The sequence below is a fragment of the Barbus barbus genome (genome assembly GCF_936440315.1).
Source record: "Barbus barbus genome assembly, chromosome: 29".
In the NCBI taxonomy this organism is placed as follows: domain Eukaryota; kingdom Metazoa; phylum Chordata; class Actinopteri; order Cypriniformes; family Cyprinidae; genus Barbus; species Barbus barbus.
This window is the reverse complement of record NC_136757.1, coordinates 21,763,242-21,777,196: the sequence shown is the minus strand read 5'-3', so window position 1 is coordinate 21,777,196 and position 13,955 is coordinate 21,763,242. Positions and strand designations below refer to the sequence as shown.

General features: G+C 38.6%; 1 protein-coding gene across 2 annotated transcripts; it reads left to right on the top strand.

Annotated features, from left to right (window-relative positions):
• The first annotated feature begins 146 nt into the window (after positions 1 to 146).
• Positions 147 to 10,616, top strand: elovl7a (ELOVL fatty acid elongase 7a). Of its 2 annotated transcripts, XM_079384651.1 has the most exons (8): positions 147 to 342; positions 2,300 to 2,382; positions 3,490 to 3,680; positions 4,595 to 4,675; positions 4,943 to 4,999; positions 8,863 to 8,968; positions 9,051 to 9,187; positions 9,593 to 10,616. In XM_079384651.1, the coding sequence occupies exons 2-8, from the start codon at positions 2,319 to 2,321 to the stop codon at positions 9,821 to 9,823; spliced, it is 867 nt and encodes a 288-aa protein (XP_079240777.1). In that variant the 5' UTR covers positions 147 to 342; positions 2,300 to 2,318; the 3' UTR covers positions 9,824 to 10,616. The 2 variants fall into 2 exon arrangements, with proteins under 2 accessions (XP_079240777.1, XP_079240778.1); XM_079384652.1 differs by lacking the exon at positions 3,490 to 3,680 and having other exon boundaries at positions 153 to 342.
• The last annotated feature ends 3,339 nt before the right edge of the window (positions 10,617 to 13,955 follow it).

Here is a 13,955-nt window from a genome sequence, read left to right as displayed (position 1 = left end):
ACAATATTTTCGATCTCAGACATTTCTATATTAGATGGCAGTCATGCAGCCAATGGCGTGCAGGTATTGAGAGTCCTGATGCGACATTTGGCCAATCAGAGCCCTCAGTCTCGGAATCAGGTGAAAGTCTCCGCCCACCGCCCGCTCCTCTCAGCGAAGACGGAACTCCGGCGTCTGAAAGAGTAATTGATGGAGGTCGTGTTGACGCACCATTAGCTTTTACTTTTTAAACTGCTTTAACTGGCCGAGAGGTAGAAGACGAGCGTCCTGGTGAACGCAGAGCGGGAGGACCTCGAGGTCTTCAAAGAAATATATATCTGAACTTTTGTCTGTTTTGTCACGGTAAGACAGGTGCACTGAGATTAAAATTTGAACTAAGCACATAAAGTTCTAGGAAGAAACTGATTGTCATTTAATTAGTAAGCTATCTTTTTTTCACACTGTTTACAAAAGTTTTATTTAATCTTTTTAATGATTTTAGAGCACAGGTGGTGTCTCTGAAATGCTGATATGTGTTTGTTTTTGTTTCAGAAAAAAGACATTAAAAAATATGCATAACTGAACCTCGAAAACACGTTGGTGTACACAACAATATATCAAATATATTTTAAATATTTTCATTTTTTAACGTATTTTATTTATTTGTCACAAACACGTATTTTAAATCTATTTATTCCTTGTTGGTAATGTACACCCATGTGCACTCAAGGTTCAGAGAAAGTGATTTTATGATCTTTTTCTTAATGGTTACACAACTATTATTTAAATTTAGAGTCATTAAAGGGAGTAATGTATTTACACACGTTCAAATTTTTAGAGCCATATTTCAGCTGAATCCAGCACTGGAATTGAACTTGTACATTTGCATGGCCAATATTAAAATTTTCTGGCATCATAAATCAAATTGTTTGTGATGCAGGTAATTTTATTTGTTTTCCCGGTATATATTAATTGTTGAAAGTTCAACAACAGGGAATTCTGCCTATGGCTATGGAAAAACTCTAAGCCAACAGAGCATTTCCCACACTTGAATGTCATAAAACTTCAGATATTATGTTTGGTTTTGATTAGTATTGGGCTTTCCAGTTAAGCCGTTGGCACCCGGTGTTTAAAGCACTTGTGTGGAGAGAAGGTAGTGTCTTCCTCTCACACCTGCAACCTGTCTGTCTCATGGCAACAGGCGTGTCGGAGCTTGCATTAAAGATTACAGTATCTAGGCAAGCAACTCTCTCCAGATAATTGGGCCAGTATGTCCTGAAACACATGTTGGATTAGTTTCTTTTCAAACATTGTGTAGTGTGTGTTTTGGAGGGAGGAAAAAAACGCTTTGGTTGATGGTTCACTAGAACAATGCCAAAATTCATGTACAGCTGCTGAGTTGGTGTTTTTATTTATTTATTTTTTTAAATTAGGGCCCTTCAGCTTGAAGTAACCTGTTATTTAACATTTATTTAATGTAATTTTTACTTGTGTGGACTGTATGCATATACCAGGGAAAAATTATATCCTTGTGAAGTCATATTTACAAAATATATACAAATAGTTCAGTTTTATGCAAGATTTTATATGTAATTTTTTTTTGTTACAAAAAGAAGATACAAAAACAAATAATGGGTTTTTAGTTTGCAGTAATTGCAGTTTCAGCCCTTATTTGTCCTTAAAGAATAAAATTAGTTTTTGCGACCCTAATACACAGCCACAGATATGTACGTTCATTATAGAACAATGGCATTTGAAATGCACTTTTCTGGTAATGTTATCATGTCGAGAACAACTGAGTGTCTCCATTATATGCATCTCTGAGTTCAGCTGTTTTCTGGTATATTACTCTACATTGTTCTCTGCGCTCTGCATATCTTCGTTTATCCACCCCCGTGGTTTTATGGGCTTGTCCTGTCCTGAACATACACTGACTGCTAACCATTGTGTTCCAACACTCGTCCTCTTGTTCAGCTCTGAGTTTGCTGGAGAGGATGGAGGATGGCCCAACTGCTGATTTTAACTTCTTGTGTTTTCTTACCACAATACAACTTTTCATGGTGCCACCATACACGAGCCATTCCTGCTTCATTTTAGAGCATTTAGGTTCTACATCACGTTGTGTCATACTGTCAAGAACGGGAACGGTACTGTGAAGGTGTAATTCAGGATTGTCCAATTATAAATTCAGTCTGAATAACATGGCATTTAAGTTAAATAACTCAACTTGTGTCGGACGTAACTTGTGGGATGTTTCTTTTAAATGCAAGTCATCTATTGAGGGTTATATCACACGTACACTTTGTGTTTGTGACCTTAGGCTCTAACCATTGGCAGTGATGGTATTCCATGAGTTCACATCCACAGCTGCACAGCTGTATGACAAGTGGATGAAAGATGCAGGTAAGAAGGTTTCTGACATCAGAAAATCAAAACATTAATGTATGACTGCACACATTTAAACCTCAACAACTCCCATAGAGTGCAGCAGTCAGGTTTCGGAAGTAAAGATTGCATTTTTCGCCGTAGGGGAATTATTTAATTTTTTTTGACTATAACTTAAAAAGCTTTAAAGACAGACCTACCATCTACGAGGTTGTTAATTGATGTAAATATGCTTTTGTTGAAGCCATCAGGCTGCATTATTTAATCTTATTTTTTAAATAATCATGTTTAAAATTGGAATTCCTGGTGAAAAACTACATTACCTGTGACATCTCCACCAATCAGAGAAATAACTATTTAGCTCCCACCCACATAATTCAGTGAGTCTGTCTGTGCTCTTACACTGTTTAAGTATTTGTGCATATATAAGCTTGTTTCGCAATAAATGTAAGATATTGTTTCTTTATATATAATCAATATTTTTGAACCAATAGCTTTGTCTCACCATTGTTTTTAACTAGGGCTGCACAATAAATCTCATGTGATTATCATGCGCATCTACTCCGTAAAGCCGGTTCAGTGATTAGTAGTAAATCTCCGTCATGTGCCTTCAGATGGAGCGGCATTTAATACACAGAGCCGTAGATCACTGACAAGCTACACAATATCGCGTTCATAATCAAAGGCGATTCATCTGTGATTCGTCGGGCTTTACTGACGAGATGCACATGATAATCGCATGCAATTTATCGTGCAGCCCTATTTTTAACAATGGAAGGTTTGGATCATTGCTTATAGCTATTTAACAAAGAATCCCTATAGGATAAATACTTCCAGAACTAACACTGATGAAAAAGTGGGTTGGTACTGTTGCACTCTATTCTGTGTTTAGTAACTTAGTCCACCCAGTAATCATTATTTCAAATGACTTATTTTGTGGATCTTGACTGATTCTGTTCCTAATATTGTTGAAACGTCAATTTCTCACTGTATTTTATTGATCTTAAGGAATTAGTGTACAACAACATCAGTGCCAAATATAGACAAACTAATGCAGTTACTATAGATGTTACTGTGCATGGAGACATTACATGGAGTGCAGATATTTTTGTGATGTGATTTCAGACCCCAGGTCAGAAGACTGGCTGCTCATGTCCTCGCCGATCCCACAAACCGTTATTATTGTATTTTACATCTACTTTGTGATGTCACTGGGGCCCAGGTTAATGGAAAACAGGAAACCGTTTGATCTAAAGCGAGTCCTCGTCATCTATAATTTCAGCGTTGTGGCTTATTCTCTTTACATGTGTTATGAGGTAAATCTATTTCTGTTTGCTAGCAGGCAAACCTGTTGTGTTTTCTTGGGAGTTTACAAAGGCACGTTTTTATGAACGTGTTTTGTTAGATTCCATTGAGTTATGCTATCAAGTTTCATGCAGCTCAGTCACACATTAGGTTAATGCGTAAATGGGTGGAATGAGTTTACCTACACCAGTGTCTGCTTCAGTTTACTGAAAAAATGACAATTTACTCATCCTTGTGTTGTTCTAAACTTGTATGATTGTCTTTTTTTCTGTGGATCACAAAATATGATGTTCTGCAAAATGTCTGAAGCAGCTCTTTTATGTACAGTGAATGTGGATCTGATTCATACTGCCAGGCACCATATACGTTTGCTATACTTCTGAAGACTTCTGAAGCATGTAGAACAAACTGAAATGAAGTATTATTGGAGCTTTTTGTGTTGCTCTTTCCCTTGGCCAAATTGGCAGTATTAATCACTGTTCATTTTTACTGTATGGAGAAAAAAAGAACATTTTGCAGAATATGAGCTTTTTGTGTTACAGGAGAATGCATGTCATGAGGGTGAGTAAATGTCTTTAAACAGAGGTTTCACCATTTAATTGTGCATAATGTGGTATAGTTTCCTACAAAATGTGTAGGGCAACAGTCATTAAGTGCATTAATATGCCAGTCTTGAACATTGTGTTATTAGCATAATCGGTGTACATAATTCAAAACGGTGTTCCTTTTAGTAAATAACAAAAACTGTTTAATTAAAGCTCAAATGTTTTTGCTTATTATCCCACTTTCACTTCCAATTTGATGGTGCATGTATTTAATGTGTGTAAATCAAAATGTAATGCATGTAAACAACTTGCATTTAGTTCATCTCCAAATTAAATGGTATGACCAAAGATGAATTTCTTGAAATATTTCTTCTTTGCAGTTTGTGATGTCAGGCTGGGGAACCGGGTATTCATTCGGCTGCGATCTGGTAGACTACTCTCAATCGCCAAAAGCCATGAGGGTGAGAGCAGAAGAAATGTTGTCTTACCTGTTTTATGAAAAGCTCGTCACCTGGCTCCAGGTTTAGGTGTTTCACTTGACTTAAATGATAGACAGGACCATTGAGACTAAACAATACACTCACTGCTGACTGTGCTGAGTAATATATTGTATCTGTATGTCTGATGAATTTAGTGATTCATTCAAGTTTGTTATAATTTAAATAACATGTTTTATATTTAATAGTTTGTTGGGCATTTGTGCTTAATCTACATTTCTCTGTCTCCAGATGACATGGACTTGCTGGCTCTATTACTTCTCAAAGTTTATTGAGTTGTTGGACACAGTAAGTAATGTGTTTCTAATTTACAACCCCAATTCCAGAGAAGTTTGGCCATTTTGTAAAATGCAATAAAATCAAGAATCTGTTTATTCTCTTTAACTTTTATTTAATTGACAAAAGTACAAAGAAAAGATTTCTATGTTTTCACTGACCAACGTAAATGTATTTTGTAAATATGAACAAACTTTGTTGATGGCCGCAACACATTCCAAAAAAGTTGGGACAGAGGCATGTTTAACCCTGTGTCACATCAACGGTCCTTTTAATTACAATGTTTAATTGTTTTTACAATTGAGGATACTAATTGTTAAAGTTCTGCAAGCAAAAGTTTTGTCCAATCTCGCTTGATTCAAGATGCTCAGAAGTCTGTGATTGTTGTTGTCTGATTCTCCTTTTCATGATGAGCCATACATCAATAGGAGTCAGATCTGCTGGCCAGTCTAGCGCATTCACTCTGTCTACGAAACCACGCTGTTGTAGCACATGCAGAATGAGACCTGGCATTGTCTTGATATAATAACCATGGACTTCCCATGAAAGACAAATCATATTGAAGGCAGTATATGTCTCTGTACAATGCCAGTATATGCCTCCATGTCAATGGTACCTTTGCAAATATTCCATGCCGTTTGCTCTGCTGCACCCCATACCATGACAGACATTTGCTGTTGCTTCTGGCGCTAATGAAAGTCTGGATGGTTCCTTTGGTCTTTGGGACTGAGAACTCAAAATCCATATTTTCCAGGAAACAAGTTGAAATGTGGACTCATCTGAGTACAGCACACATTTAGAGACACACAGTCTTTTTGACTATCTGAGATGAGCTCTGGCCCAGAGAACCTGGCAGCATCACTGCATAGAATTGATGTATAGCTTTCTCCTAGAGTAACCGATATTCAAGTTGCATTTCTTGATGCAGCAGCAGACTGTGGTTTTCTAAAAGGGATAGTTACCAAAAATACAAATTCTGTCATTAATTACTCACCCTCATGTTGTTCCAAATCCGTAAGACCTCCGTTCATCTTCGGAATACAAATTAAGATATTTTTGATTGAATCTGAGAGTTCTCTGACCCTCCCATAGACAGCAAGGATCCTTACACAATCGAGGTCCAGAAACATAGAAAGGAGATCGGTAAAATAATCCATGTGACATCAGGGGTTCAACAGTAATTTTACGAAGCTACGAGAATACTTTTTTTTTTTTTTTTTTTTTTTTTTATGCACAAAAGAAGAAAAAAAACAACTTTATTCAACAATTATTCCAAACTATCCCTTTTAGAAATTTGTCTCCTCTGCGTCACGCTGGCGCCATTTTGGGGAGTATCCACTGAACGTAAACAGCGTATGCTGTTCTGTGTCAGCTGCAAATTGTTGAATAAAGTCATTATTTTCTTTCTTCTGCGTTTTCTTAATTTGTGTTCCCAAGATGAACGGAGGTCTTACGGATTTGGAACTATATGAGGGTGAGTAATTAATGACAGAATTTTCATTTTTGGATGAACCAACCCTTGAAGTACTCCTGAGCCCATGCAGCTATATTTAACACCGCAGCATGACTGTTTCTTATGCAATGCCATCTGAGGGCTCAAAGGTCAAGCACATTCAACTGAGGTTTCCTGCCTTGCCTGACATGTACTGTGATTTCTCTGGATTCCCTGAATCTTTTCACAATATTATGTATGGTACTTGGTGGAAGACCTAAATTCTTTGCAATTTTGCATTGCGAAATGTGATTTTTGATTTGTTTGACACCTCTCTCGTGAAATTTGGCACAAAGTGATGAGCCATGATCCAGCTTTGCTTGCAAAGACTTAGATGCTCCTTTTATACCCAAACATTATACCTTGACCTATTACTAATTCACCTGCTTACTGTGAACTGTTTCAAAACAGTATTACATGGATATTCTGTAACCTTTTCACTTTTATTTTGCCTCTGTCCCAACTTTTTTGGAATGGGTTGCAGCCATCAAAAACAAAATTTGGTCATATTTAAAAAATACATTTACGTTGGCCAGTGAAATCTTTTCTTTGTACTTTTGACAATTAAATAATTTAAAGAGAATTAACAAATAATTAGGGGTGCTCCGATCAGGATTTTTGAGGCCGATTGCTGATCACAGAAAGCAGTGTCTGCCGATTCAATCACCGATACCTATCTTTTTAAAGCCATCTTTTTATCATGTAGAATTATTTATAGTGATACTCCAAACTTTATTTTTAGACATTTATTCAGTGCCTGAATTTAATTTTTGAAAATGGGGGGAATTCCCCTCTTATGTGACTCTTATCTCACCTAAATGTTTGATCATCCAGTGCATTTTTGTTTTTACAATTGTGCAATTGTTGCAGAAAAGCTTACACACAGCACAAGCCTGATTTCACACAGGAGTCCACTACTGATCCATCTGTTTACCACAAACACTATTTATCCATTATTTTGATTTCAAATCCAAACATTGTTACTGAAAATGCTTTCTCATAATACAGTTCACACAATTTCTCGTAATACAGTCTTTATAGACGTGTTTAAATGCAATAAATATAAGAAACGCATTATTCAATGCTTTTTACTTTTGCATTTAGGCTACTTCTAGATTTATATATTAAGTTGCTGAAGCAAGTGGCAAAACAGTTTAACTACTCTTCTTATGTTATCACAAACATTCTAAATTAACTTATGCCTGGCAGAAACAGTCAGCTCTACTGAATTTTCTTTTGCATTTAAATCTTTATTACAAGCAATCATGTGGTTAGAACTTTGCTTTCCATACCTCCATGAGTGCCATCTATTATTGCCTTTTATCTAACAGTGCTCTCTTCCTCTTAAACCTAGCCAAAAAGCCACATGTGATGACTCTGAAACACAGTAGACTTTAATTACATGCATTTATAGTATTACTACATTTTCGTGTTAATCCATGTTACTTTAATTCAGTGTGTGCAGTACAGCAAAGATGGACTCGGTGCAGAAACTATCTCTGCACTGCTGCAGACGCACTGCTCCTGAACGGACTGCCAGACCACAACCGCGTGCAGTGTTAACGCTCTGATCCGTTAAAATGTTAAGTGTGGAAAAATACGCACTGCAAACGGAGAAATGTGAACCTGGCATTATGTGTGCGCGCTGCGAGTGCATTCACACAGACCGTTTAAGAAGCGATGTCTCACAGAAAGTTTCAAATTACTTTATATGCTATTTAATCAATAAATATGAATTGTACCTCACCTTCAGCATTATAATTATTTCACTCGCACCAGACAGAGACTGAGACGTTACCGCTGCATGTCGTGCCAAACCTCTCTCGGCACGCATGTCATCAGCTATAAATCGTTTTTTTGAGATCGGCCTTTTTAGAGACCGCCGATCAAACATCCTCAAACGATTATCGGCCGATAATGATCGGTACCCGATCAATCGGAGGACCCCTACAAATAATAGATTCTTGATTTTATTGCATTTTACGAAACGTCCCAACTTCTCTGGAATCGGGGTTGTATTACCTTGCTTACATCTACTTTGCTACTGTACGAATATAGCTGGTATATAGGTGTCAGTTCTGTTCGGCATGCTAAATATGGCTCTTTTATGTGGCATACTCCATTTGGTTATGAAGGAGATTTAAAACCTGTTCTTTACATTTTCAAGATTTTTCACTTTATTTGATAGTTGCTATTTGAAGGAAACAGAAGTAAGCAACTAGTTGTCGGTCACGTCTTTGATTACAACATTTACCTCTTGAGTGAATGGATCACAATCAGTTTAGACCCCATTTACGCCAATATAGTATTTAGCACTGTCCTTGTGATCAGATCACACAAAACGGATGTTTAACACCGGGTCTTTTCTGCTTCTTCTGGACAGGTTTTCTTTGTGCTGAGGAAAAAGCACAACCAGGTGACTTTTCTACACGTCTTCCATCATTCCATCATGCCTTTCACTTGGTGGTTTGGAGTCCGGTTTTCTCCAGGTGTGGATTTGTCTCTTACGATTGCATGAATACACCTAAAAGATGTATTTCCTATAGACGTCTGTTCGGTTTGATGTTGCAGGTGGTTTGGGGACGTTTCACGCTCTTCTAAACTGCATCGTTCATGTCATCATGTATACATACTATGGGCTGTCAGCTCTGGGCCCTGCCTACCAGAAGTGTTTATGGTGGAAAAAGCATTTGACTTCAATACAGCTTGTATGTATTACAACATTTTTGACTTCCTTTTGATGATGTTTCTTGACCATTGATATGATCAGAATAAAGGGAAACATTTATTTATCTATTTATTTGTTTTATTTATTTTTATATATTTATGTATTCTTATTTGTTTCATTTTATTTGCTTATTTTTATTTATTTTTAAATTTTTATTGGACTGACATTCACGGTCATGAATGTGATGAAGTCAATATTTATTGTATCTACATCAGTTACCATAGCATCAGAATGAAAATCGGATTTCAAGTTACATATGGAGGTGGTTTAGATCTGGTTTTAAAAATCATGTCCCATGTAGTCTTTTGCTGTTCATACTATCAATTAAATCATTTTGAGTTGGATTTGACACACTGTTATTTTTGCTTGTACTCTCTCTTCTCAGATCCAGTTTGTCATCATAACTTGTCATATTAGCCAGTACTTCTTCATGAAAGACTGTCCTTACCTGTACCCCATATTCATCTACATCATTGCTCTGTATGGCATCATCTTCCTACTCCTCTTCCTCAACTTCTGGTACCACGCCTACACAAAAGGCAAAAGGCTTCCTAAGGTCCTGCAAAACACAACCATGCAACAGAACAACAATGACATAAACCACAAGAAAGACTAACTGGTGCAGTGTGACTAACCAATCAGCAGTGACAATCTCCCTAAAACCACCTTTTGGCTACATTTTTATAAGACTATTTATATGTACACCTTAACATTTATCTTGATGCCCTGGGAAAAACGTTACTGTACAGACTGTGTGTTGCAGTCTGGGCTGGATCTTGCCTTCTACCCTCAGCTGGGCATTTGAGTTGAACTCTGGGTCATTGCCCTGAGCGCTTCTCCTGTTTCTACTCATTTTCCTCATTGTTTTCTTCATACTGACGTGTTTCCCCTTCCTACTTAATGAGATGCGAGTCAGAAGCCTCCCAGCTCCTCGCTCATGTCAGTCACATCATTTTTATTGCCATTTTAGACACCATTTTTTTGTGTATTTATATATTTATGTCCCCGTTTTTGGCTATATCAGTAAATAAGATGAAAGAAGTGTTGGCAACTTTTTCTCCTCTTTCTTTAATAAAAAGCAGAACTGTCAGGAATGATCTACTTGGTGCTATCTCCGTAATGCATATTTATGTCTGTCTTTCACCCTCCACATGTGACATTGTGTGAATGGTAGCAGTATTGCAACTGTCCTTGGAGGAACCAATGCATTGATCTCATCTTGCACTATTGGTGAAGGAGGACAGGAATTCGGTTACCTTTTTTATTTTATATATCATGTCGTCATGAATGTCTTGGGATGTTTTTTTGTCCTGGGACAGGAGCTTGCAATTTTTGTACAAGTAAACTTATGCCAATTAACTTTTAAATATTTATGAAAAAAATAAATGCTGTATTCACTTGTTGTGCTGTGCTGTTGTTGTTTTTTTACTGCACTTTCTCATGGACTGGCTATACTTGGCTATACTATACTGGCATGGACTGGCCCAGAAGTCCGCTAAATATCTCAAAACCTCAGCACATGTAGGGGTTTTGGTTAATTTAATGTATTTGATTATATTTATGCAAGTAGTAGTCTGTTGCATGTCTCCATTTAGGGTTGTGTTTGTTTTAAATATAAACACAAGATTTTAAATACCCACTTAGATCTAATTTTTCTAGTATCTGTGTTCTCACTATAAGATCACAGCTCCCCCATGTGGAGTAAAACGTAGTAACAGTCAAGGGATAAAAGGGTCTGGGAAATATTTTTAGATTTTTAAAATAAACGCACAATAAACCTAAATGAATTTGGCTGTGTAAGACAGCCACATAGTTTCTTTTTTCTTTTCTTTTTTTTTTAGCATGATATAAAACTGTTATTTTAAAGACCTTGAAGGAATAGTTCAACCAAAAATGAAAATATGCTGAAAATGTACTTACCCTCAGGCCATCCAAGATGCAGTGAATGGGTGCCGTCAGAATGAGTCCAAACAGCTGATAAAACATCACAATAATCCACAAGTAATTCACATGACTGCAATCCATCATTTAACGTCTTGTGAAGGTAAAAGCTGTGTTTTTATTTAAAAAAAACATTCATTATGAAGACGCTTTTTAGTTCAAACCATTGCTTCCAGCTAAAGTACGAAGCTAAAATAAAAGTCTTCTATCCATAATATTGCTTTCTCCAGTGAAAAATTCAGCTTGTCTGAATCAGGAAAGAAATATGCACTGATCAAGCACTGTTTACAAGTGAAAACAAATATGACAGGACAACAAGGAATGGACTTTTTCACTGGAGGAAGCATCAACATGGATGGTATTTTGGCGACAGTTTAAACTTAACACGCCTTAATGATGGATTTGTTTATTACAAACACAGCTTTTCACAGCTGTCTATTAAAAAGAGAGGAAGCTCCTTTCCAGGTGAGTATTTTTTTTACTTGCAGTTTGATTTTGTTAGCCTATTATTTGAATCGTGAATCTAATAGTGTCGTGGCTTAAAAGGAATACATTTTATGTACATTGAAGTCAGCAAAAGTGGGTCATCAGCAAAAATAGGACATATAAGCTTTTGGTGTAGTGCTCCTACACCAAAAGCTGATACTGATAAGAACGGGTGGTCTTGAAATGTTGTAATTACAGTACTTAATTTGAATATCAACATTTGAGTAGTCAAATGTAAATCATAGGGGCGTGGTTACCACTCAAATGCTAGAAGGTCTGATAAAGTATGGTAAGTGTCCATACATAGTTTAAGTCTATTAAAATTGTTACGGTGTAAATTCAAATACAAACAGTATTTCAATCTACATTATAAATTTGTATTACACGTGTTCATGTGATCATTCAATTTTATGCAAGGATGTACAAGTTTCTTCGTTCTCTTTTTAAAAAGCATGTGTTACACACATACTACTAAAACACACAAATGGGTCAATATCACTGTAGGGTGCCTTTTGGTGTCCTGTACATAACTCATTTGCCATGATAATTTAATATAAAAATTACTATGAAAGGGAGTGTTATATTAGGCTAAGTTTTTATATTCATAACAAAAGCATAACTTGGCTCTTTAGATACATTTTCAACATTTTTTTTAGTTTTGTGTAAGAGGATGCATGTTATTTTGCTATGTCCCATGCACTGCTCGTTAAATTTGAATGATAGTAGAATATTGTCCAATCATAAAATACAATGTTCCTCTTCAGGAACTCGAGCTGTGTCCAGGGACGCTTTGGGGAATGCCTTCAGCGTGACACCATGGTGGTGTTGCGGGCATACCAGGCTGACCTGCTCAAGGAGTTGGATGAGGGCGAGGGATTTAGTGCGGAGGACATTCGTAAACGCCGCAAAACCGCTGATTTGTCTCTCCGCGCCACCAAGGAGATGTCGGGGGATCTGTGACAGCTCTGGTGGCGGCGGAGAGGCATCTTTGGTTGACCCTGTCGGTTTTAAAAGACTGCGACAGGGTCTTCCTTCTGGACGCCCCACTTTGCCTTCTGGCTTTTTCGGTGACGGGAGGCAGGCGGCGGCATTTCAGCGGTTTCTCCCTCGCTGCTCTCTAGCTCACGGGGCTGCTTGGCGAGAGCAGCCCCTGCCGCGTGCTGGCTCCTCGTATGGGCAAGCTCGCGCCTGCGGGAGCGGGGTCGGGGCGGTAAGAAGGGTGCGCGGTCAAAGACCTCCCAGCCAAGCAGGCGAAGAGGTCTTCGGCCAAGAAGCCCTGATGTGAGTGGATCAGGGCTTATTAGGGTAGCCCCGCTGGGGTAGAGCAACGATCACCGCAGCGTACGGTGCTCGTGTTCCCCCAGTGCCCTCAGGAAATCGATCTGCTAACCCTGCCACATATGGTGTTCCAGGGCGCAGCGTTCTCCAGCGAGCACACATCTCAGTCTCTTCCGCTCGGAACCGTAGCGGAGCTGAGATGCTCGCTACCCCTTCGGGGGTCTCTGGAGCAGCTAGTTCGGCTGTTCCCTGCCGGTGTGCCATTCCAGGGCACCGAGCCGCTCTGATTACACCAGAGGCCAGTCTCGAGAGACTGGTTCCCTTAGTAGACTATTTCGTAGCGTGGAACTACTGCCAAATGTTTCTCAGTGGGTCCTGCGCACTGTAGAGAGAGGCTACAGAATCCAGTTCGGTTCTCGTCCGCCTCAATTCAATGGGGTGAATTCCAAGTTAGTGGGCCCAGAGCAGGCTCTAGTAATGGAACAAGAGGTAGATACTCTCTTAAGGTAGGAGGCCATCGAGGTGGTCCTCCTCACGAAAGAGAGTCCGGGTTCTACAGCCGGTACTTCACAGTTCCAAGGAAGATGGAGGATTGCGTCCCATTTTAGATCTGCATCAATTGAGCCGCTCAGTCAGCTGACTGAAGTTCAAGATGCTCAGGTAAGTGTCTCAGATCAAGTTCGAGGACTGGTTTGTCACGTAGATCTAAAAGACGCATACTTCCACATCGCCATCCTTCCCACTGACAGGAAGTTCCTGAGGTTTGCTTTCGGGGGCAAAGCTTACCAAAATCGGGTACTTCCCTTCGGCCTAGCACTCTCACCCCACACTTTTACGAGTGTGTGGACGCCGTGTTAGCTCCGCAGTGGCTACGGGGTGTCCACATACTCAATTTCATCGATGATTGGTTGATTCTCGCTCAGAGCGGAGGGCGGCTCAACATTGAGATGTTGTTCTCGTTCACTAAAAGTGTTGGGATTAAGACTGAACCACAAGAAAAGTTATTTCTCCATTACAGCTGGGAGAACCACTTATCTGGGGAT

What these genes read in the sequence shown, in the direction of transcription:
- elovl7a (XM_079384651.1), top strand. Translation starts at nt 2,319, where the DNA reads ATGGTATTCCATGAGTTCACATCCACAGCTGCACAGCTGTATGACAAG. An exon ending in TGGAGTCCGGTTTTCTCCAG is followed by an intron (nt 8,969 to 9,050) that starts GTGTGGATTTGT and finishes TTGATGTTGCAG; the next exon opens with GTGGTTTGGGGACGTTTCAC. An exon ending in ATTTGACTTCAATACAGCTT is followed by an intron (nt 9,188 to 9,592) that starts GTATGTATTACA and finishes CTCTCTTCTCAG; the next exon opens with ATCCAGTTTGTCATCATAAC.